The following is a 21,993-nucleotide window of genomic DNA, read 5'->3' as shown; positions in this document are numbered from 1 at the left end:
CAACTTTCTTCTTTCTAGTTATATTTTGCAGTTGATCAAACAATTTCATTACTACAGCAAGGACAGATTTTGTTCTTCACCTCTACACATGGTTCTGGTTATGTTGTGTTTTCTCTGAGGAGCATATGCAGCAGACCTGTTTGTGGTACAGCCCATCCTTAAGACTTCTTCTGAACCTTCTGTGTTTCTTTTGTTTCAGTTCCAATACTTTGGAGATCTGTTGTGGGCCATTTACTGGTGGTTTGGTAGTTGAAAGTCAGACTGTAGGATGCTGGCAATACTTAGCAAGTGCTGACAGAATGCATCAGCTGGGTCTGGTCTGCTTTGCTGTAGGACCTCGTGTGTAATCTGTCCTGCAAGGTTCTTGCTGCCCTCCTTTTGAACACTTAAATGTGTGGATAACATGACCTTGAGGGGAGAAAAATGCATAAAGGATTAAGAAGCAATCCTTAAGATACTGTACTTGAGTAAATTCGAGAAGCAATGTTATAAAGTAGGCAAAATCCCTTAAAATGGAATAAAAGGAGAAATAGAGAAGTTTATTTGATAATATTAATAGTACGTTTTTAATGTATAAAACTATTTTTAAGATTAGTATTGATAATGGAAATTATTACTGGCAACCTTGTTACCCTATAGACTCTTCTATTTAGTGCCTGTGGTTAGCCGAGATAAAATATTTAGTGTTACAGCAAAATGCTTATGTGTTAGCCATATGCACTAAAATTTATTTGAGCCTGCTTGAGCAGGGAATAGCTTGGCTTGACTGAGGCTTGCCAATGGTAAAGGGACCTGGTTTCCTTGGCAGGATAGACTCTAAAGTTGAATATAGATTTGGAGGTTTGGCTTAGAGTTCCTTTGTCTAGGCCTGTCTTGTGCTGTTCAAATATAGAGTCACATCAGCCTGTGTGCCTTGGGAAAACAGTTCTGCAGTAGGTCTGTCATTACTCACCCTTTGCTGTGCAGGTCCTGAAGTTCTCTCTATCACCCCTGGGATGGTGTCAGCTGGGCTGGAGCTCCAGTGTTGGAGATAATAATAGCCTTTGAGTGTCATGGTAATGAGCAGGTGACTTCGAGGGAGAAAACTACCTAAGGTTGGAGAGAAAATGGTGTGTGAGCATAGGCAACAGGGAGTCCAGAGGGGGTGCTTGTGGGTGTCCCAGGGGAAAGAGAACTTCAGGTCACTGCTTGTGTCTCATTAACCTTGGGATAACCCGTCTGTGAGAGAGCAAGCTACAAGAAACCAGGCTTTGAATTCATTGTACTGTCATCTTTTAAAATATTTCCTTCAGGTTTTAAAACTGAAAGCCAAGAGGGCTGGTATTACACAGCCTTTGTGCAGTTCATAAAGTACCACAGGTACTTCGGTAGTTCCTGCATTATTTGTTTTAGAAGCCATCAATCTTGTCTGTTCCACATTTCCAGCCTGATGCCTTCAAATTCTATTTTAGCTTACATTTCACTTTTTCCTTGCTGTTTTATGCTGCTCTAGGCCATGTTTTTCTGAATCAAAGGGGAAAAAGAAATCATTCAAGTACCATTAGAAAAAGCCTGCTGTAAAATAGAGTTCTGAAAAGCTGGTGGGGGGAAAGCAGCCTGTACTTCTGTGTCAAATTTAGGTCTATTGATACGGGCTTAGGGGTAGTCTGGTCCCACATCTTTTACCAGAAGCTACACTTTTGGGAGTAAAAATGATATCTCTGGCCAAATCCCTAAGGAGAGTTAAATATCTAACATTTTGTTGGAGGCTTGTCTTGACACATATGTCAATGAACAAACACCATTCCTTTGTTCTATGTTGATGCCTTAAAGAGGTTGGGAAAAGAGCTATCCTTTTTATGTCCTCTTCAACTTGCAGGAGGCCCCTGTTTTAACTCTTCCTCCCTTTCTGTGCTAGGGCTTGGAATTTTATAACTGAGAGGTGGGAGTGTGAATCCCCTTGTTTTTATTTATGTCCTGCATGCTAGCACTTAACAGAGATGAAGATAATAGGGGCACAGGAATATCACATTTGTCAGTTTAATTCAACTGCTCATTGCTTTTGCTGGTTATAGCTTCCTGAAAATGATCAAGCTCTTGTAAAAGCTATGTTTGCCTTCTCAAATGTAGATAGTCCACCTGTAAAGTGACTGTAAAAAAAAAAAAAAAAAAACAAAAAAAACAACCAAACAAAAACAAACCAAAAAACCAAAACAAAAAAAAAAAACAACAAACAAACAAAAAAAAAACCCCAGCCATGCTCTTTCTGTTATCAGGCTGGGAACTTTACGTTGTGTTTTGAACTACACAAATGTTAGTATTAAAAAATTGGTACTCAGGATTGTAGAACTATCATATTTGGTTATTCACTTTAGCATAGATATCTGAAATGGTACAAATGATATCTTTGGTTTAAGTTGGCTTGTCTTTTCAGAGCTAAGCACTTGATGCTTGAAACAAATTCCATCTTGGAGGTCAAAGTGAGATCACTGAAGAGTTTGTCTCTTGTTCGTAGTATTTGGTAATGCCAATTCTGAATTCATACTTAATGATATGTGCATGATGTTCGGCTTTGGATTTTTTGTTCTGTATCTTTAAAGTTCTTGCAATCCAGTTTGATTAATATGTAGGAGAGCTACCTGTTAAGAATTATCCTTTACTCCTCCCAGTCTTCTGATGTCCTTCCAAAAGCCTGGTGTTGGCATTGCTGGCTGCCAGACGTTGTGCTCAGGCTGAGTATCCATTAAAACCCAATAACTGCTCCCTCCCACTAATACCCAGTAAGTTCACTGGTGAATCCAAATCCATAGTCATTGGCTCTGATTTTTCTAGTAACAGCCAGCAGACTCATAATATCTTTTATTTCTTGCCAGCTACCTCTTCTTTGGATAGGTTTCTTATGGTGTGGAAGCTGAAGACACAATGCAGAGCTTACAAATTTATAGGCCATGTGGAAGCTGTGACCAGTGTACAGTTCTCTCCAGATGGGCAGCTACTCGCTTCAGCTTCTCAAGATCGTACTGTCAGACTATGGATTCCTTGCATGTGAGTACAACTGGATGATGTTTGGCAATGTGAATATTGGAGTCTTTACCCAAGAAATTTTCTCTTTTCTTCCCATATCCCTGGGCTTTAATAGAAACAGAGATTGGGGAGCACAAACAACATGGTTCTTTATTGTGTTACTTTGTTCTTTACTGAATATTCTGTAGTTTCAAAAGAAAAATACAGCTATTTCAAGCTATACACACATAATTTCATGTGTGTAGGACTTTATAGCTTGGTAGTGTTTCTGTGGCTTAAAGGATATATTTCTTTTAATAAGGATTGCATGGCTGCACTTCATTTTAATGAAACCAGTGCTGAAGGAAACAAAAAAATAGCTTTTTTTTTTAAAATAATTAATTGACTCGCCTTTTTAGATTGTTCTTAAGTAGTGGTGATCATGAGCTATTCCAAATGATCTTAGAAAGACTGGTTTTACTTTAACTTTTGAAGATTTTGTAGATTACTGTATCAAAAATTAGAATAAATCCTCTTTCAAATACTGTATGGAAGCTAATGCTGCTAGTTAATTGCACTGTTCTGTAAATTTGGTCATATTAAATACAGTTGCTTTAAAGTTTATTATTCTAATAATTCAAATAAGACAAAAAATGCTGGCAGCACTGAGATTTAGCCTGTATACCTTGGTTTTTCATTTGGATAAGATTCCAAATATGGTAACTTTGAATTTTATGGGCTTTTAAACTTTGATTAATATAAATATGTTTTGTATCTTGGTTTTTGGGTTTGGTTCCTTCTCTGCCCTCAGTCACGGAGAATCATCGATACTGAAAGGTCATACAGCATCTGTTCGTAGCGTGAACTTCTCGCATGATGGCCACTTTCTAGTTTCAGCATCCAATGATAAATCAATAAAAATATGGAGTGTTCACCGTCCGCGCCTTTTGTTTTCCCTATTCCAGCATACTCATTGGGTTCGCTGTGCCAAGTAAGTGTTCCTTTTGTTTTCTTTGTAAAGAAGCAGAATGCCTAACAAAGTTGCTTGGGTTTTTTTTATTTATTTCCCAGGGCAGAACTAAGAGAAGAAAAATCTGTGAAGGATAAATGATGATCTATCACTAAATTTTAATAGAAAAGCTTGCTCTGTGTCAATATGTGTACATATTAAATCTGTTGCTGGGAGTTAATTTTTTTACTTTGAAGGACAAATAAGGTCTTTACATTTATTTTCAGTCAGTATCCTGTCTCTCCCCAGTCTTGTATGTTGTTGTGCTGTATTAACATATTTCACAGCATTCACTTGTTTCTACATTAATTATACATGGTAGGGGGTTTCTCAACCTTTTTTGGAACAACAGTGACAGAAAATAATGGTCATGAGTCAAAATTAATTAGGCTTACGTAATTGGGAAAGGTAAAAGAAACGGCCTTTGTACTGCAAGTTAAGATCTGCACTCTATAAAGGCAGGGCAGCTCTTCAAAGACAAGAAAAGATTGTTCTTTGCTGACTTTTTTTTTTTTTTTTTTTCCCCTCCACATTAATGGAAAATCTGCAGCTAAGAGAGGCCTGGTTTAAACCTCTTGAGAAAGAAATTTAACACTGGTGAAATGTAGAGCCCTATAAAGTTCCAAAGTATCTGATCACTGAAAAGGAAAATAAAAGCTTTAGAAAATTGTATGTGATAGTTCTTGAACAGTGTTTTAATGTCCTTGTGAAGTTGGTCAATGTGAGAAATAGTAATGATTGGTGATACTATAGACAAATCAATTTTCCTGTTTAAAAACATAGTCTGCAAGTCTAGGAATAATCATGAAAGTTTTGCTGACAGTTGGTAAGTCTAGAGAGAATTCGCAGGAGAATATATATGTAGGTTAAATTGAACACAAAGTTCTACTGTGCCCTCTTTGTCTTTTTGCCTATAGTTTTCTATAATAATCTCTTTGACATCTGAAGTGGCAGCCTTAGGCTGCTGTTACCTCCCCCTCCCACCTTGCTTATGGCTCTGTTTTTAATTGTAGTTGATTGTGAAATGGAAGGGGGAGGAGTGAGGGGAAAATCTTTTCAATTTTATTATTCCCTAAAAAATATGATAAATTCAAATGTCCTTTGAATGTTAAACATTTTAATTTGAAACAGGCTTTCTCAGTTCTGTTGTTTTGGTACTTCTGTCTTTAATGCTAAGCTAGGTAGTATCAGTTATTTAGTAATATATACACTTGCATGTTCCAGATTTTCACCTGATGGAAGACTAATAGCATCTTGCAGTGAGGATAAATCTGTTAAGATCTGGGATACGAGAAATAAAACTTGTACTGATAGCTTCTTAGATTATGGAGGGTAAGTGTTACTAGAAAAAAGGAGAAATGTAAAATTGTAATTTTAATGAGATTAAATTCATGTTTTGTGGTATTAACATCTATATATGTTGTATCTGAAAATAGATCAAACTTCTACCACCTATGTAAATGAAAATAAGCCATATCATCTTTTTCTAAAGAGGTTAACTGGCTGCAGTTATCCAACTGTTTTTCACCAGTCGAGAAATAAGCCAGAGGAAAGTGAGATTGTTCTTGGATTTTTGATCATTTTCATGTTTTCCCTCTGTTTTGACAATGCTATCTGATATTGGATGCTTCAACAAGAAGAGAAGTTTAAGAATTCTCTACTTGTTGATGAAAACAATGTTCTGTTAGCTTTAGTGACCTGCCTTGTTTAGGTTTAGAAAAGACTTGCTTTTACTTATCTGCAGTTTTATTAAACATCTTGAAACCAGAGTTTTAATTAACAAATGCAATGGAATATTAATCTTGTATATGTGCTTTGCTAATTTCATAGCTGCCTTCTCTATCCTTTTTCCAAGCTAAAAGGTTGTTACAGCTAGATACTATGTTCTTAGAGAAAATTATTTTACTTGCTGCTTTCAAACTCTTTGCAACACTTCTTTCTAGGAACTTTTCCTCCAACACTAACTGAAGGTTTGAGGCAGGACAATTATAGTATCTTTTTAACAACAGCCGGATTATACAGTCTGATTTATCATGCACATCTTCTTTTCTTATGCTTATTTCAGTTGTTTCAAATACCTTATTTGAGTGCATACATAATTGTGGATTCCACACAAGTTTGTGACAACTCAGTATTAGTATTGTGGGCTTTATATATATATATCTATGTATACACATGTATACCCAAATATTTCTATGGAAACACATAATCAATCTATTTTCATTAATTATATTTAGATTTGCAAATTTTGTGGATTTCAATCCAAGTGGTACGTGTATAGCTTCTGCAGGTTCCAATCATACAGTGAAACTGTGGGATATTCGAATGAACAAGCTACTGCAGCATTACAAAGGTAAAAAAAAAAAAAGTAGTTGTATTTTCTTTAGAACAGAGCTCTTTGCAACAAAATGTGATCTATTTAGATTATATGATTTCATTCTTTACTGGGGAATGCGGACAAATAGGTCATATTGGCAATTAGGAAGTAATCTTTTTGTAGTCTAACAGCCCTAAAAATCTAATTTGAATCCTGCTTATTTCTTTGCAATGCTTCTCTTAATTTTTAGAATAGAACTAAGCAAATACTTTGGAGAGTCTGCTATGCTCCAGTACCTTGGTTGTTTTTGCCTTAAACGAAGTAGGTTGTTATTTGGGAAGTAGGAAAAAAATGAAGACATAAAGTGTACGTCTTCTGTTAGTAGATATCTACAGTCTTTTGATATTGTCTTCTGTAAATTTAGTTCACAGAGCAGGTGTTAATTGCGTATCATTCCATCCTTCTGGTAACTATCTCATCACTGCTTCTACTGATGGTACTCTTAAGATTTTGGATCTCTTAGAAGGAAGACTTATTTACACTCTTCATGGACATAAGGTATACACAATAATCCTATTTAAATGAAAACCTTCATAGATTATTCAGTGTCTTTTCAAATGGAAAGTAACATTTATGCCACTGTGTGCCACACCACTTGCAACTTGCAGATAAACTTGAGTGGACAGCAAAGTGTTCTGTTAATACATCTTGTTGCAAGTGCATAAGGAAATGCATCAGTTTTACCTATGACCATGCAGTTACCTGTCAATATTGTAGGCATGCTTAATGTAATAGATAGCTATGAATTAATTAATAATTCCACTCTCTTGATTGTAAAAATCAATTATTTGGCACATCAGGGTTTTTTGTCTATTGAAAAATAGTGCTTTCAAAAGAGGGGGAAGCTTATAGAAGGTAACTTTCATGAAGATTAGCAGGCATTTACTGCCTTTCCTCTTAATGCAAAACAAACCCTACTTTTGATAATGAATCACTCAAACACATTGTCTTGAGTAATGTAATAGATATTTGATAATTTTTCATTGCAGAGTTGAAGCATAAATTCTAAGGAAAATGCCATTATTTTCCTAGTATTGATTGTAGTAATTGTAATGCAGCATTTTACAAAGATGTGCAATACAAGCTTTTCAATCAAGTTGTTTTGCAAAAATTTAAATACAGTTAAGATCTTTATTAAAATTGAAAAGTGTTTTTATCTTTGCATTAAAATACCATTATTACAGTAGTAGTGTAATTTTACTGTATGCTAATTTTTTTTCTTTCAGGGACCTGTACTTTCTGTAGCTTTTTCAAAAGGTGGTGAAAAATTTGCCTCAGGTGGAGCAGATGCTCAGGTATTGTCTTTTTAAACTACATGTCTTAATGTTTGTTACAGTGGATGTGAGTTAAATATAGCATATTACTGTTACATACTACTTACGGTATGCTGACGTGCATTCTATCTAGTTGTGTGTTATACAGAATTTCAATCGGATGTCATGATATGAAGACCACAGTACTAGCCGCTTCTGTGTTAGGAATTAAAATAAAGGAATGCTTTTAAATAGAAATATTTTAATTGTCAATTCGGTGTCAACAAAGTAGTTGTGTCGCAACTAGTATTAATGCCTACACTCTCCATTAGGTTTTCACTTGTTCTAAAGTCACTACTTAATTATTGTAAGAATTAAGTTGTACTACTACTGTACTTCGCTAATTTACATTGGTGAAACAGCAAAGTACTAGACTTCATATAGGGGAGAGTTGTTTGAGCATTTAAAACAAAAATGTTACTTTAAATCAGACATTGTGTCTGGTGACTGCCTTGATGTAAAAGGAAATACTTCCTTAGGGAATAACTGTTTTTCTTGGGTAGCGCATAGTTGCTTTTACACAGTTTGCATTGCAGTTGAGATACTCAAGGCACGTGTGGATGTTTCCATGTTGGTTTTACTCTTATTAACTTTGTTGTCTGTAATGATGAAGCTGCAGTGGCATGGCCTTCTACTTTAAAGCAAAATAAAACATATTTAGAGCTCAAGCAGCTCAAATGCTCACCACTGTTGACAAGTCCTACTTCTGCTGCCTCCTGCTACCCTTGTTTACACTCTGAGCCAATCTGAATTGCTAAACCAACAGAAAATTAGCCTGAACACATGGGGAAAAGCCACATAAAAAATGTGAATAACTTTTTGCTGGATTGGATGATGGCGGTAATGGAACTACACAGCTGAAAAAAGGAGGGAGAGAAAGCAGGAACTCCCTCTTACAACACAGTGGGCTGCTGTGAATCAATTAATCTAACGTCTAATTGTCCCACAAGTGCCAGGTTCTGAGGCAGGTTTATACAGTTTGTACTGAGATCCATGCATCCCCCTTTCACTGTTAACTAATGTCTGAGTTGGTTTGGGGTCTGTCTTTATTGGTGCACTGTGTGTCCCAGTGCATATTTAGGGTCTTCCATTCAACAGAGTCACAGAAGATGTTGAACCTGAAATGAAGTTGTAATAATGCAGCTGTTTAGGAATATATTAAAAATATTACTTAGTCTGCTTGGAATTTCTGTGATCAAATCTGATTTGTGCTGCTTCTGTATAGCATATAAACTTCTAACACTTGTCAGAAATAATTTTGGCTGGACAAGCAGGTAATATTAACTCAGATCATGGTCTCCATCTTTGTTGCATCTAATTTAAGGAGCAGCTAAAAATCAACATAGGACTTTCGGAAACTGCCGTCTTCTAAGTGTTTTGAACTTCTTTTTTTATTTTCTTTTTCCCCTTAGTGCTTAAAATAACAAAGGCAACACATCATCTAAATTTACGCAAACTTAATTAAATTACTTAAATATACAATTGCTCTGTGACACGAGAGAGAAACATTATCTCTTATAATTTGGTTTTCTGGTCTATCCATAAGGCTGGATAGACTACTTTCTGCTGTCTTACTTCTGCATTCTACTACCTTACTTCTGCATTTGATCATTGTGTGATGGTTGTGTATTGTTTCTACCATGAATGTAGTTGGACAAGGACAAAGAAAACAGATTCCTGTTGCTCAAACACTGGAACAGGTGCTTTAGAGTTCTGTGGAGCTCTGTAATTTCTCTTATCCCCTCAAACTTTCTCGTTTGACCTGCAAGCCTTCATAGGGGACAGAAATTTGATAGTATATGACCCCTTGATTTGGCAGAAAAATAACAGTACAGTCCAGTGGGATGAAGTTTGCTTTCTTTTATGATTATTGAGACATCTTTTAAGAGGTTGATTTTGGTTTTTTGTAAATAGATTGAACCACATCTATTAGACTTGAAGTATAAGATACTCTGGGGAAGTGCCTGTGTTGTAGTGGAGATCAGGCTAAGTGATGACAGGAAGCTCATTCTGATGTCATGATCTATTTGTAATAACAGACTTCACTGAACAGTTGTTTTCAGCACTGAATAGGCTTCAAGTAGTTGGTGATATGATGGCTTCTTACAGGTATTACTGTGGAAAACCAACTTTGATTCATTTGATTATAAAGAAGTTCTTGAACACCACGTTAGAAGAACACATATTGATGAGCCTCCTCATCTTCTTGATATTTACCCAAGGTCACCTCATCTCCATGATGAAAAACTTCAGTCAGTTGAGGTGAGTGCATCAGGTACTCTAATATAGGAAACCAGAAGCTTCTGTAAACACTGTCTGTCTAGCATTTATAGTTAAATCTGTCTTGGTTTTAATGTCTAGCGCTTTGGAAGCAACCATAACTTATGAATCCACATTAAGTTTTCTAGGCTAGCTGATGCTGTCAGTTTTATCCTGGTGAGTTCCTTTTGCGCTTCTTGTGTAAGTCTGTACTGTATGCCTGATGTAAGCAAAACAGAGGTTATAGTCTGGTTTCTGAAGTAGCATGGCAGCTGTTGCAGAAGATATCTGAATTTTCAGTGAGCTTTAGGATACTACTCAAAATATATCATGGTAAGCAGGACAAGGTGGCATTATTACTGAGAGGCAAATACTTGTTTGCCACAAGTTGTCCCTCTTTCCAAGACCTTTAGGTATTGTGAGAAGATCTCTGTATCTGTCTAAAAGTTTAGAAAGCCTTTCTAGACTAGCAGTGTGGTTTATGTCACTGTGTGGTCTGATTTCCTGATAATTTCATTCTTCAGCTACTTTACTGTCAGAACTTCTACCAGCAACCCCCGGACATATTGGGAATTGGGGAACCAAAGTGAAATGTCAAATATTCCTTGTTAGTATTTGGAAAATTCTCTGTTTTTCAGGTTGTGTGAGAGCTGTGATAAATAGGTAAACAATACTATGCCTTAGACAAGACCCTTGTTTATGCTAAAACCCCAGGGATTTGTGACTGTCCTTGGTAGATCTGGCTAGCTTCCACATGGTGGTTACCTATACTTTTATCACTCTGATATTCTCCATGTGCCTCTGGTGTCCAAGAGCTGTATCTGATAGAAATCTAGAAATGTCTTGGCTGCTGTCATATACTAATAGAATATAGAAATTCACCTTTACCTGTTTTTGTTCATGTACGGTGCAGATACTGCTGCCATGGCATTTGTTTCCTGCTCAGATTTTTAAAACATTTGAATTTGACAATACTGGGCTTCTTGTATGTGCGTGTATGCAATATAAATCTATGTAATATGAGGAGGTTAAAGATTGAAAATATTTTGGTGGAGGAGGAAAACCCTGGTAGAATCCATCTCTAAGTATTCTCACATGTCTGCTTCTGTTGTCAAGTTAGATGTGAAGCTTTCTGATGCTTAGCATTTTGGTCAGAACAAGAGCAGGACAACCGCATGTAGGACAAGCTTCATAGGCAAACTTCTGTGCCAGATTGTCATATTCATTTTAAGGTCAATGAATGAAGTTAAGTTTACTGGTAGCATCCTTCAGTATAGGTGGTCAGCGCTGGAACAAACTCAGTGATAACATTTGCCACCAGATTTAGCCACTCTTGCTGCATCAACAGGTTGCTTCAAGACCCATTCCAATTGCACCCAGTTATAATACATGCTAAAAAATCCACAGTAGCTTATAGCGGCCGGCTTCAGTTGCTTTCTTTTCGGGTCAGCTTTTCCAGACCTCTGCTGATCAGGTGTCTGGCAAAGATATGAATATTCTTTAAAGCAACATTCCAGATCTATTTTTTTTTTTTTTCGTCCTTGGTCCCAGGTAATTGAGAAGCTCTGGAAAAGCATTAATGAGTTCAGGCTAAAGTTAAACTAAGGCTAGGAAGCACCTCATTACCAATACTGAAAGGGCACATAAAGGAAATTTGATAGTTGAATGTCGAGAATTTATTCCTCAGTTAGCTTTGACAGATTTCACTTAGTGTCTGCATTTCTTCATGGCTGTAACATTTGTAGCAGCTCATAGGCTTCTGGGTTAGCTGTTCTGCAGAGTGAAAGCGTTCTGTGGCTTTTGTCATTTGTTGTAGCAAAGTTTTAGACTCTTGTGGTATATTTCCTGGCCTGATTTTAGGATTTTAAGAGAAGTGTTGCTGTGTTCAGTTTTCTATTAACATCACATTATCTGTAGAATATCTTGCTTTCAAATAAACATGAAATATTATATCGTTGGAGACAGAACAGTGTCTGGTAGTTTCTATAGATCTGATACTACTGTAATGTACTATGTTTTTATATTTATAAATTATACAATATAGTAATAATGATTAGGATCTCTTTTGCAGCTTATTTTTAAAATCATTGTAATAATATAGTAGTTTAGACAGCGTTAAAGTGAAGTTATCAAGTTTTGTTGCTCCGTATGTCTTTTCCTTTTTTTTTTACTGCCCCTCCTGTCTGTCTCAACAAAAAATTTTCTGTTGTGGCAAGAAAGAATGGACCTGACCATCTGGAGAGAGACTTAATTTATCCACACAAAACTAGTATCAGGTTACTACCAGCAGTAACGTGCTTTAGTGGTACTAACTATGCTTGCATTTTTTCAGTGTTGCATGTTCTTAAATATTTCCTCCTGTAACTGGAAAAATAGCAGCATTTCTAGCCTCGCTGTGCTACGTGCTCTGGAGAAATAAAAAAGAATAAAAATATTTCTGTCCCTCTTCAGTTAAAACACATACTCTTCTTTTTTAACTTCTTCATCTCTTTCTAAGCAAGAGACAATAGAGAAAACTAGTAGTAGGCAGTTCCACTACACCACCACCCTCATCTTTCTGTGGCTTACCACGTGTCTAGCGTATCAGGGAAAAGAGGAATTGAATTGCAGACGTGTCAGAGGGAGCTTTTGGAGGTCATCTGGTCTTGTTACCAATGGTACATCAAGTCAGCCATGGCTGTGTCTAGTTAGGGGATCTCGAAGAGGGATGGAGATTCCCCTGCCTCTCTGGGTGATTTATTCCACTACAGCTCAGCAACTGTAGTGGCACAGTTTTTCCTAGTATCTCATCTGTGCCTCAGATAGAATACAGAACTATTTGCTTTGTTTATTTTCTTTCATGAGGAACAGGTGAAGATGATTGATCTTAACTAAATTGAAGTACCAATATTTTAAGAGACTTGGTAACATGCAGGAGTTCAGATATGTGGTATTTAAAAGTATAGATGACCTTTTAAGGTTTGCTACAAGCTGCTACAATGTCATCTAAACTCTTGAGATGTGTTAAATACATGATCCTGAGTTATGCTGAGGGGGTTAAGCTTAGTTGCCTCTATAGCACGGATGAAGATGGATTGCCTTAGGGTAAAATTCAGAGTGGTAGAACAGAAGTTCAACAGATAGACAGGTAGAACTCAAGAGGGAAGTAATTCTGTCCATGCTTTTTTAACTCCTAATTTTTCATGCCTCTCCAGGTTTCTTTTGGATAGTTGTTGCTTCTCTGCCTGCTTGCCTGAATGTGGTAAGGTCTCTTCTGTTCCAGATTGAACAAAATAGCTTGCCCAAGGACATAACGATTGCAAGTATCACCTGGTATTTTGCCTCCAGGACAGTGACTGAAACATGAAGCTTGAGTGTACTATCATCTTTTCTCAGAACTATTCCTTATTGACTCTTCAAAGCGATACACAGAGCCAGTAATATTTTAAGATACTTCCTCTAGCTTTTTCGCTTTCCCTGCCTGCTTTTTGAGGCATAATTAACTTTCACAAGAAATTCCTCACTTGTATCTCCTCTTCAGACCAGCGGTAGCCTGAATATTAAGTGTTGAGTTTCATGTTTTTGACTTATAAGTCTTTACAGCTGTCCTCCAATTGCACTAAGCAATGTGATTCTTGAATATTCAAGTAAGTAGAGGTTTAAAGCTTATAATCATTACAATCATTCAGACAATTTGGAAATGTAAGTAAATGACTTGTCCTCTGAAGGCACCTACATTTTCCATTGACTGTAGAGGTAAACTTCGGTGACCAGCTCAAATGCAGTATGTCTAAATTTAGCTGAGATAAATCCCAGTCACTTTCTCTTTTTGATATAAGGAGGTTTTGGAGATATTTGAAAGTAGTATGTTTAATCAGTAATGCAATTTTAGTGCAATATAGTAAATGAAATGCATTCTACTTGGTGACAGTTGTATTTCTAAATTTCCTGTGTTTGTACACAATTAATCTTTCATAGAGACTTCTTTATAGTGGATGGAAGGTAGAAATCAGAATTTCCTTAAAAAACATAACGCTGAGGCTTGAAAATATTAAGATGTGTAGAGTTTATATCTTGAGCATGAAAAACTACTGTTGGTTTAGTTTCAGTCTTAATTTCAATTGTAAATACCTTCTTAGATGAAGGAAATCCAAATGTACGCTAGGTGGCAGTAGAAATAAGAATATCGGGCTTGTTTGGCTTAAGGGATCCTGTCTAGCACAAAGAGCAGTGCTTAATCAAATTGAAAGCCAAATTTCTATTGGTATATTTGGAGACACTATTTCACAGCTAGCTCCATCACTTTCCTAGGGAATACTTTGTGTCAGTCATTTAAAACTTTCTCTTTTAATTTTATTAACCTTTAAGGTTTTGATATAACACCAGTGTCTTATGAATGCATTATAAAAATGAAGGGTGGGTTTTTTCTCTGAGATTGGATATACTTTATTAAAATCAACAGAGGGATATCTGTAGGGGCATAATCATTTAACTGAAGCATATAGCCAAGAATCATGGACTTAGTTTGGACCTGCTTCTTTTGTTCCTCCCTTAGTTCTCTGTCCTAAGCAGAGATCCTAATTCCTGGCTTTCTCTTTCTTTAAATAATATATTTCAGTTTCACTCAACTTCAGTCTAGAAATCTGTAATTTCTTACATAAGAGGCTGTGTAGAAACCTTCCTTCAAATATACTGTGCTATGGATCAAAATGTGATAATGTGATAACTTCCATCATATTGGAAGAAGACATTGAAAATACTTCTATATCAGTTTACCAGGTAACTAAAGGAAAACTTTGGAAGAGTGTTTTTTGAAAACCTTTGATACATGTCTGTTCTGTCTACCTTGCTTTTTAGTGTTCTGGTTTTTCTTTCTTTTTTTTTTAAAGATAAGATTTTCTTAAAAATGTGTTTGGTGAGATTATTTGCCAGCTAACTACATTGCTGTGTCAGGAAATGTCAAGTCATGTGGAACTTTTAGCTTCATTCCATTACTTCATTAATTTTTAGTTCAGTATTAAACACAAATATTTGTAAGAAGGGTTTAGCTACAGCCTTCATGTTTTTGTGCTCTTTTCTTTAGACACTTCACTATTTCTGACTTGTTGCTGAACAATTTTATATATCTTTATGTACAGATATATCTTTTAGTATAGCCTATGACAGTTCCTGCACCCCTAGTCAGTGTTTACAATGCCTCTCATCCTCCCCTTATTTTTGATAAAGCAGTAAGCAGAACTATATGCAGAGGAGACTTTCATTCCAGCTCCAGAATGTGACTCTTCCACATAAAGAGCACATTTTCTTAACTTAATCATACCAGGTATTTAATTAACAGTCCTGTATCAAGAAAAGCATTTAACTCATGCTACAATATCTCTGATGTATACAGCAAGGAGATGCTATCTCAAAGATGATGTTTCAAGAGCTATTAGTAATACTACTACAGCAGCTTCTCTACATTAGAGTATTGATAGGTGATAAGCACCTGCTGTCCCTCTTCTGTAGAGTCCTACAGGTGCTCTGTCCTCTCTTCTTTTCAGTGCCCAAATGATGCATGTCACAAAAAGACTTTGGGCTTAGCCGCCCATAGGATGGTTGACACTCAGATAATGTGTTAGTTATATTTATTACAGGACTGACTGAAGGTCAGAAGCAAATGACCCTGGTTATGCTGAGCACTAAACAAATGTAAGATCTTTAGGACAGTTGTCTGATTAATCCAAATAGATGGCATATATATAAAGGGGAAAAAAGTAAAACTGGCTGTTCCCCTCTTCCTCACCTTAATTCTGATAAAGTGGTAAGCCATACTGTATGCAGGGGAGACTTTCATTAATGATGTGTCTGTAGAGAAGAAACTAAAGAAGTCCAGGTAAAATGGTAGAACTTTCAGATAAATGGCAAGTTACTACTTAGACCATGTTACCTGGCTTTGGTTCTCCTTTTTCTGTTTCTTTCCTCCAATTCCATTTGACAAAATTGGAAGAAAGCAAGACTTGATCCTAGTATCTACAAATTGTGGAGAATTTTAAGTTATCAGCTCTGATAGCCCTGTAGCAGGATGAGTTTTCCTGATAGTCTGTGGGTAACTCATTCTCGATTGATGCAACTGTAGTCTAAATTAAAAGACAGAATGTCTACAGAAAAAAGCTCATGGGCGAAGAATGGCTTGTTGCAACTGAATCCAAGATTTCTGAGCTAGTCACCTTTCTAGTCAGAAGGGTGAACTAGCTTAAAACCAGAATTAAGATCTCGCTTTAAGGAAGGCTTGTCATCTCTGATTTGTAAGTGCTGTGAAGTGTAAGGATCGCTTTCAGCTTGAATAGTCAGGTAACATTTGTATTTAAATGTCTTTTTACCTTCTAGCTTGCTAGTAAACTTTGTTCATCTTCTGCCTTTACCTGCATTTACCAAGGAAGATCTTAGTTCTGTTAGTTTTATCCTAGATTGCTGCATGTAAGTTATGGAAATCCAAATGAACGGAATGAAAAGGCTTCAGGCAATACAGGATGCTATTGCCTGCCTTCCCTGGCTACTAATACCAGTTTTAAGATCTCATTCTAGCTACTTAACAAATGGGTCGCTGACCTAAAAGTCAATGTGCCAATGTATGGACCCTAGTATCATCAGAGTATTTTAGCTCATGGAAATAGCACTGAAGCTGTTACTGAGTGAGCAGCTCTGGCTGAGCCAGAGTTTTTACAGTCTTCAGGTGAAATGGTAGGCTCTTCTTGAAAAGGCAAAATAGAATAAGCCTTATATCTAATAAACTTTGCAACTAAAATATAACCCTGTCACTAGTGAAGTGTGAGATTCAGAGTTTGTCTTTATTTCACTTTTTCCACTTACAAGTAAGATGGTTGGAATTAATGCCGTCTCTGATAAGGCTGCTATTGGATTACTGATAACATTTGAAGAGGAAAGTTAATTTCTTTACTACACCAGACTTCTTGGGGATTTGAAAGCCATCTAGTCTTTTTGTGAATTTTGTCAGTTCATAAAATAGTAAGTACTTCCATACCTCATGCTGAGAGGGCAAAGGAATTAGGCTGTGATATACCTAGGTAACACAGTGGTGGAGAAAATATGCACACAGATTTTTGTAGGGACAATATTCTGATCCTTAGGTGAAACCATAAGATAAATAAAAGCAGCAGCTTTCTCAGACTTTATATTCTCTTGTTATTTGTTAATGCTTCACTTTCAGGCGAGGACACTAGCAAAATACTGCAAAAGTTATAGATTAACTGCTATAATCAACAATAAGTTAGTAGTCCATCTGTGATATTAAGATATCAAAATCGCAGATGTTGTGATGACATATCTGATCAATCAGCCTCTGACATTCCCAGTATAAAGCAGTTTTTCCTGTGGTTTTAGGAGCAGCATGTTTTGTGTTTGGCTGGTTAACTTATCACAGATTTCAGTGTTAGCTCCTGCCTGTTTTCCACAACAGTCTTTTTCAAGTTATTTTGGCAATCAGAGTTGGCACGTAAGAAGCAAGCATGTCAAAAGTGACTGGTTGTGATGGATGACTTGAACTTGTGTGAGTTGAGAACTGATCGATCTGGGTGGCTGTGTGCTCACTTGCAGCTTTGGTGCTAATGATGTACCTACATCAATAAGGCAGCTCTGGCCTAGGGACTGCCTTGGCACACATCTTCCTGTGCATTGCTGAGCCAGAGTGGTTGCAACCACAGTGATCCTAGCTCAGGCTTAATGGTAGTGGGACTTATAAGCTGTGGTATGAGACTGTGAGTGAGGATGTATCCTAAGTAAATTACAACAGGCAAGGGAGCAGTGTAACATAAAAATATGGGGTGCTGCATAGCTGTATATAGAAACCTCCACAAGTGGAGGGCTACTGCAGTCCTTGGACTGTAACAAGCCAATTGAGCATCATTGCTAGAAAGCAGCTGACAAGTCCATAGTTATCCAGGGCATTACACCGCTTCTGCAAGGACAGTTCTCCTGGTGGAAGGAGTGATAGGAACGACAACCTACAACTGCACCCACAAGTGAGCTGCAAAGTAAAACTCCTGACTTTTAGGAGCCCCTGTAGTTGTGCACATGCAAAAATTTTCACAGGCAAGCTGACAGTTACGGGGTTAGGAAGTTGTTTGAATACTTCCTGCTGTTTGGTATTTCAGCAGTATCATTGGCCACACTGTTAGTTGCATAGCTTCAGCCTTGGGCAGGTTTTGAGTTAGCTGCCTTAGTAAACCCATTTCAAACAAGTCATTTTTATTGACTTGTCATACAACTGAACTTCTTAATACTTGCACCTCTTGTGGTAGGAATCACCTGAGTTAGTTTTGGGTGATAGATATTTATGAAGTATAAGTCATACTTCTGTAATTAATGTGTATCTGGGTTTTATTTCTGTATTATAGGATTGAATTTTACATGGTTGAAGGGTAACACCCTACCTTTATTTCTATGAATTTTAAAGCTTGTTTCCAGACCTTAATGAATAATGGTGCCTTAATGTAGCAACTGGTCCTTTTTATTTCAGCCTTATTTCCCTTTCTCTACTGGTGCTGAAATATTTTTATAATTAATTTTCAACAGGTCAACCCAACCTTTGATGTGACTAATACACAAACATTTGACCCACCTGTCATAGAGATTAATTCCTCTTCATGTTTCACTATTCCGGTAAGTTGCCTTTGCAGGGGGTGGGGGGAAAAAAGAGAGGTAGGGTATAGCTTAAACTAACACGTTACCAGAAATGAGCTCTTTCTGTCTGTATGAACAAAATATATTTTTTAACAATTGTTTTCTGCTCAGAGCTCAATATTCTAAATTCTCAACTTTAGCTTTCTTTCACAGTTCCAAAGGCTAACCAGAAGATGGTGTAATAGCAAAGCTTTCACATTAGGCTAGTAATTTTACCAATATACTAACCAGAAATTCTAATTATAAGCCCCTGCTAATTAATTCTAAATATTACTGTTAAAATTTGTGGCTTATTCTCAAACACTTTTTCTAACTGTCTTTATCTACAAATAATGGGAAACGTGAGGAATAGTTGCCCCATTGATAAAATTCCAGAAGTGATGTTTTAATTTTTCTACTTTTAAGGCATCTGGTAGCTCTCTAGGAGGAAAAAAAAAAAAAAAGCCACCACATTTTAAGACAGAATCACAGGATTAGATCCTTCTAGTGTTAGCTTTTCATATGACATTGGTATGGCATGTGGGAGGAAAGGAAGGCAGTGTTTTAACGCTAGTTTCGTAGGAGGAGAAATATGCTCTCCTGATATGAAATCTAAAAGATGTACTGTTCTAGAATTAGGTTAAAAAGAGAATTTCTCTTTTAGCTCTGTTCCTGTGAAGGCATAAATTGTATCTTGAGTAATTTTAGTTACCATAACAAGAGTTCGTGTGGCTGAAGGGTTAATATATATGAATAGACAGCAGGGGAAGTTTCTGCTGTTCTATTTTGTCATGAATGCTTTATGAAAAGGTATGTTGTGAAGGTACTTCATGAAATTCTTTAAGATCATTTATTGAAGATCATGATACAGCAGTTGATGTCTAAGAGAAACCTTTTCTTCAAAACAATTACATAATAATTTTTATTTGAGAGATAGTAATTTCATATATTTTAAGGTTTAGCAGTTGTGTTCTCTTTTCACAATGGAAATATGGTTCTTTTAAGATCATTTCTGTCAGAAGTAATTTGGAGACTTAGAGAAATCTCTTTAGTAGGCTCGACAGTGGATTGTGGTGGATATAAATTATTGTCTACTTCTTACTTCAAAATACTCTGTGTTCATTACTTCCCGATCTTAATACTGATCGCAGAATTCAAATGTATGGTTACACTCTAATTCTTTGTTACATACCTACAAATATGCCAGTCATTTAATCTCCTTCATTCATTCTTCTGATATGAGAGCAGTTTATAAAACTTTATGCCCAGAACTCATAGTAGGAATAAGTTGACCTACTAGAGAGAGTCCTTTGGCTGGCTGGCTGGCTGGCTAGCTTTACAGTGTTCTTCATTACAAAAATGTTGCTTCAAAATTCATGCCTTTTCATTGTAGATTCATGCCATTTCACTGTGGTAGTAATCACTACTTTTTTCCTGCTATCTTGATCTCCTGTTTGCCATTGATTCTCACCTTTCTGCATGTCGGCATTTACCATCTGCATCTTTTTTTTCCATCTTAAAAACCTTAACAACTGCTCTGTCCAACACACACTGTTGACACAGATCCAGAAACCACTTGCATGTTTTCTCTGGCACTAGTATCCTTCCTCACCCATAGTAAGTAACACCCCAACTTTGCCAGCCTGTGTGGTCCTCCCTATTTTCTAATGTCAACTCATCTTTTCATGTCATCATCCAGTCCAGTGTCTGTTTGCTGCATTACCAGCTTCTGTTGCTTGTGGAATTATCACCTGTTTTTTAATCAGGCCAGCCATCGAGTCTTTTTGTGTCTTGTTTCCAAAGGGTACTGGATCTCAGCAACTCGGACCTTTTTATCTGAAGCTGGCTGAACTTCCCTAATGTATAGAGGCCCTTTCTATAGAGGCTTCATGTTTTCTTCAAAAAAATCAAAGGGGCAAGTGCAGATGCTGGATTTCTTCCCATGCCACCTTCACTGCCATATTTCCTCTTGATAGTGTTTGTCCTCACTGAAATGATACTGTCTTTATGGGTTTTGTGTGGTTTTATTTATTTTTACCTAGAGGTTACAACCTCTAGTATAATTCATCCTCCTCCCCTGTCCCTCTCCCTGATTCCAGCCCCCCTGAGTTGCTCATTTTCTACTGGTTAGAAAGAAAACATCAGTGTACACTTTAACCCTCCTGCCCTGTAAACTTGTCAAGACCCATCTTAAGGCTGCGTATGGCTTTTTGATCCTACTTCTACTGGAAGAACTTTGTCCAAATTACTAAAAATCTTTTATCAGCTCACCAGGTTAATTTACAAATGACCTGTCTATACCTACTTACTCTTTTTGACATGTTTTGCTCTAGCTTAAGCAGTTCTTCTGCCCTTCTGAAATGTACAGAGAGAAAAATGCACTCTGCACTTACATACCTTTAAGGGTTCTTGTTCAATGTCTTTATCATATAGGCAGCACAGCGGGGCCCTAAGGGTTATTTACAAAACACCTTGGCAAATCCCTGGACTGTGGGAAGTAGCTAATCGACATAATTACTTCAATTTTTCTGCTGAAGAAGGGAGGTACAGCTTTTCTTGGATCCATTGTCTCAAGTATTTAAAGACTGACTTCTCTGGGACAAACAACAGTATTGAAGCTTTTGTAGGATCTGTGGTAAGCTCCCTGAAATATCTTCAGGAAGACTGGAATCCTATACAAAACCTCTTAATGTTTTATTGAATGGCTATCAGAATTCCTAATGGTAAGTGGGCAAACTCCCATAGATGCAGGCTACTCCAGGAAACAGGAGAAAGTGTTCTCCCAATTGAGAATCTCCTCTTCAGCTAGTGGAACTCTGTCCTGTCTTACTGGTCATAGGAAATATGCTGTTATTGCCCCTAAGACAACTTTTGGCAGAGCAAAAGGTATTCCTTTTCTTCCCTTCTGTAAATATTTGTTAATAAAAATATTAGAGCAGTATAGGCTGAGAAGGATGTTGAGTCATTTCATGTAAACCTACCCCCTAAAGGCCAACTTGGATCAGATTCCTAAAGGCCTTGTCCAGTCCATTTGTTAATATGTGTAAGGATGGAGATGCCACCATGTCTCTGGGCAGTTTGCTCTAGCGTTTGACCGGTGAAAATACTTTTTTCCACAATATGTAGCTAGAATTCCCTGTGTCTGTGGCTTCTAATTCTAGCACAGCGGTCCTCTAGTAAGTGTCTGGCTTTGTTTTTTCTCTATCTACCCATTGAATATATGGAATGGCAGTAAGATTCCCCTACATCCTTCCTTCCTAAGGCTGAGCAAACCTAGTTCTCAGCCTTTTCTTGTATATCGTGTGTTCCAACCCCCTCACTATCTTGCTCACCCTCTGCTGGGCTTGCTCCAGGGTGTCAGTGTCTGTCTTGTATTGAGAAGCCCAGAGCAGGACACACAACTACAGTTAACT

The 21,993-nt window shown here is 37.0% G+C and overlaps 1 protein-coding gene across 1 annotated transcript in view; it reads left to right on the top strand.

The window, feature by feature from the left end:
- The window catches only part of POC1B (POC1 centriolar protein B), a 61,060-nt gene that overhangs the window by 12,473 nt on the left and 26,594 nt on the right, over positions 1–21,993 (top strand). Inside the window, 8 exon segments of the mRNA XM_080390967.1 lie at positions 2,853–3,024; positions 3,794–3,973; positions 5,216–5,323; positions 6,229–6,344; positions 6,733–6,866; positions 7,595–7,663; positions 9,791–9,943; positions 18,494–18,580. Coding sequence (XP_080247093.1) covers positions 2,853–3,024; positions 3,794–3,973; positions 5,216–5,323; positions 6,229–6,344; positions 6,733–6,866; positions 7,595–7,663; positions 9,791–9,943; positions 18,494–18,580 — 1,019 coding nt within the window.

The sequence above is a fragment of the Falco punctatus genome (genome assembly GCF_963210335.1).
Source record: "Falco punctatus genome assembly, chromosome: 6".
NCBI lineage: Eukaryota > Metazoa > Chordata > Aves > Falconiformes > Falconidae > Falco > Falco punctatus.
This window is presented reverse-complemented; position numbering and strand designations above follow the sequence as displayed.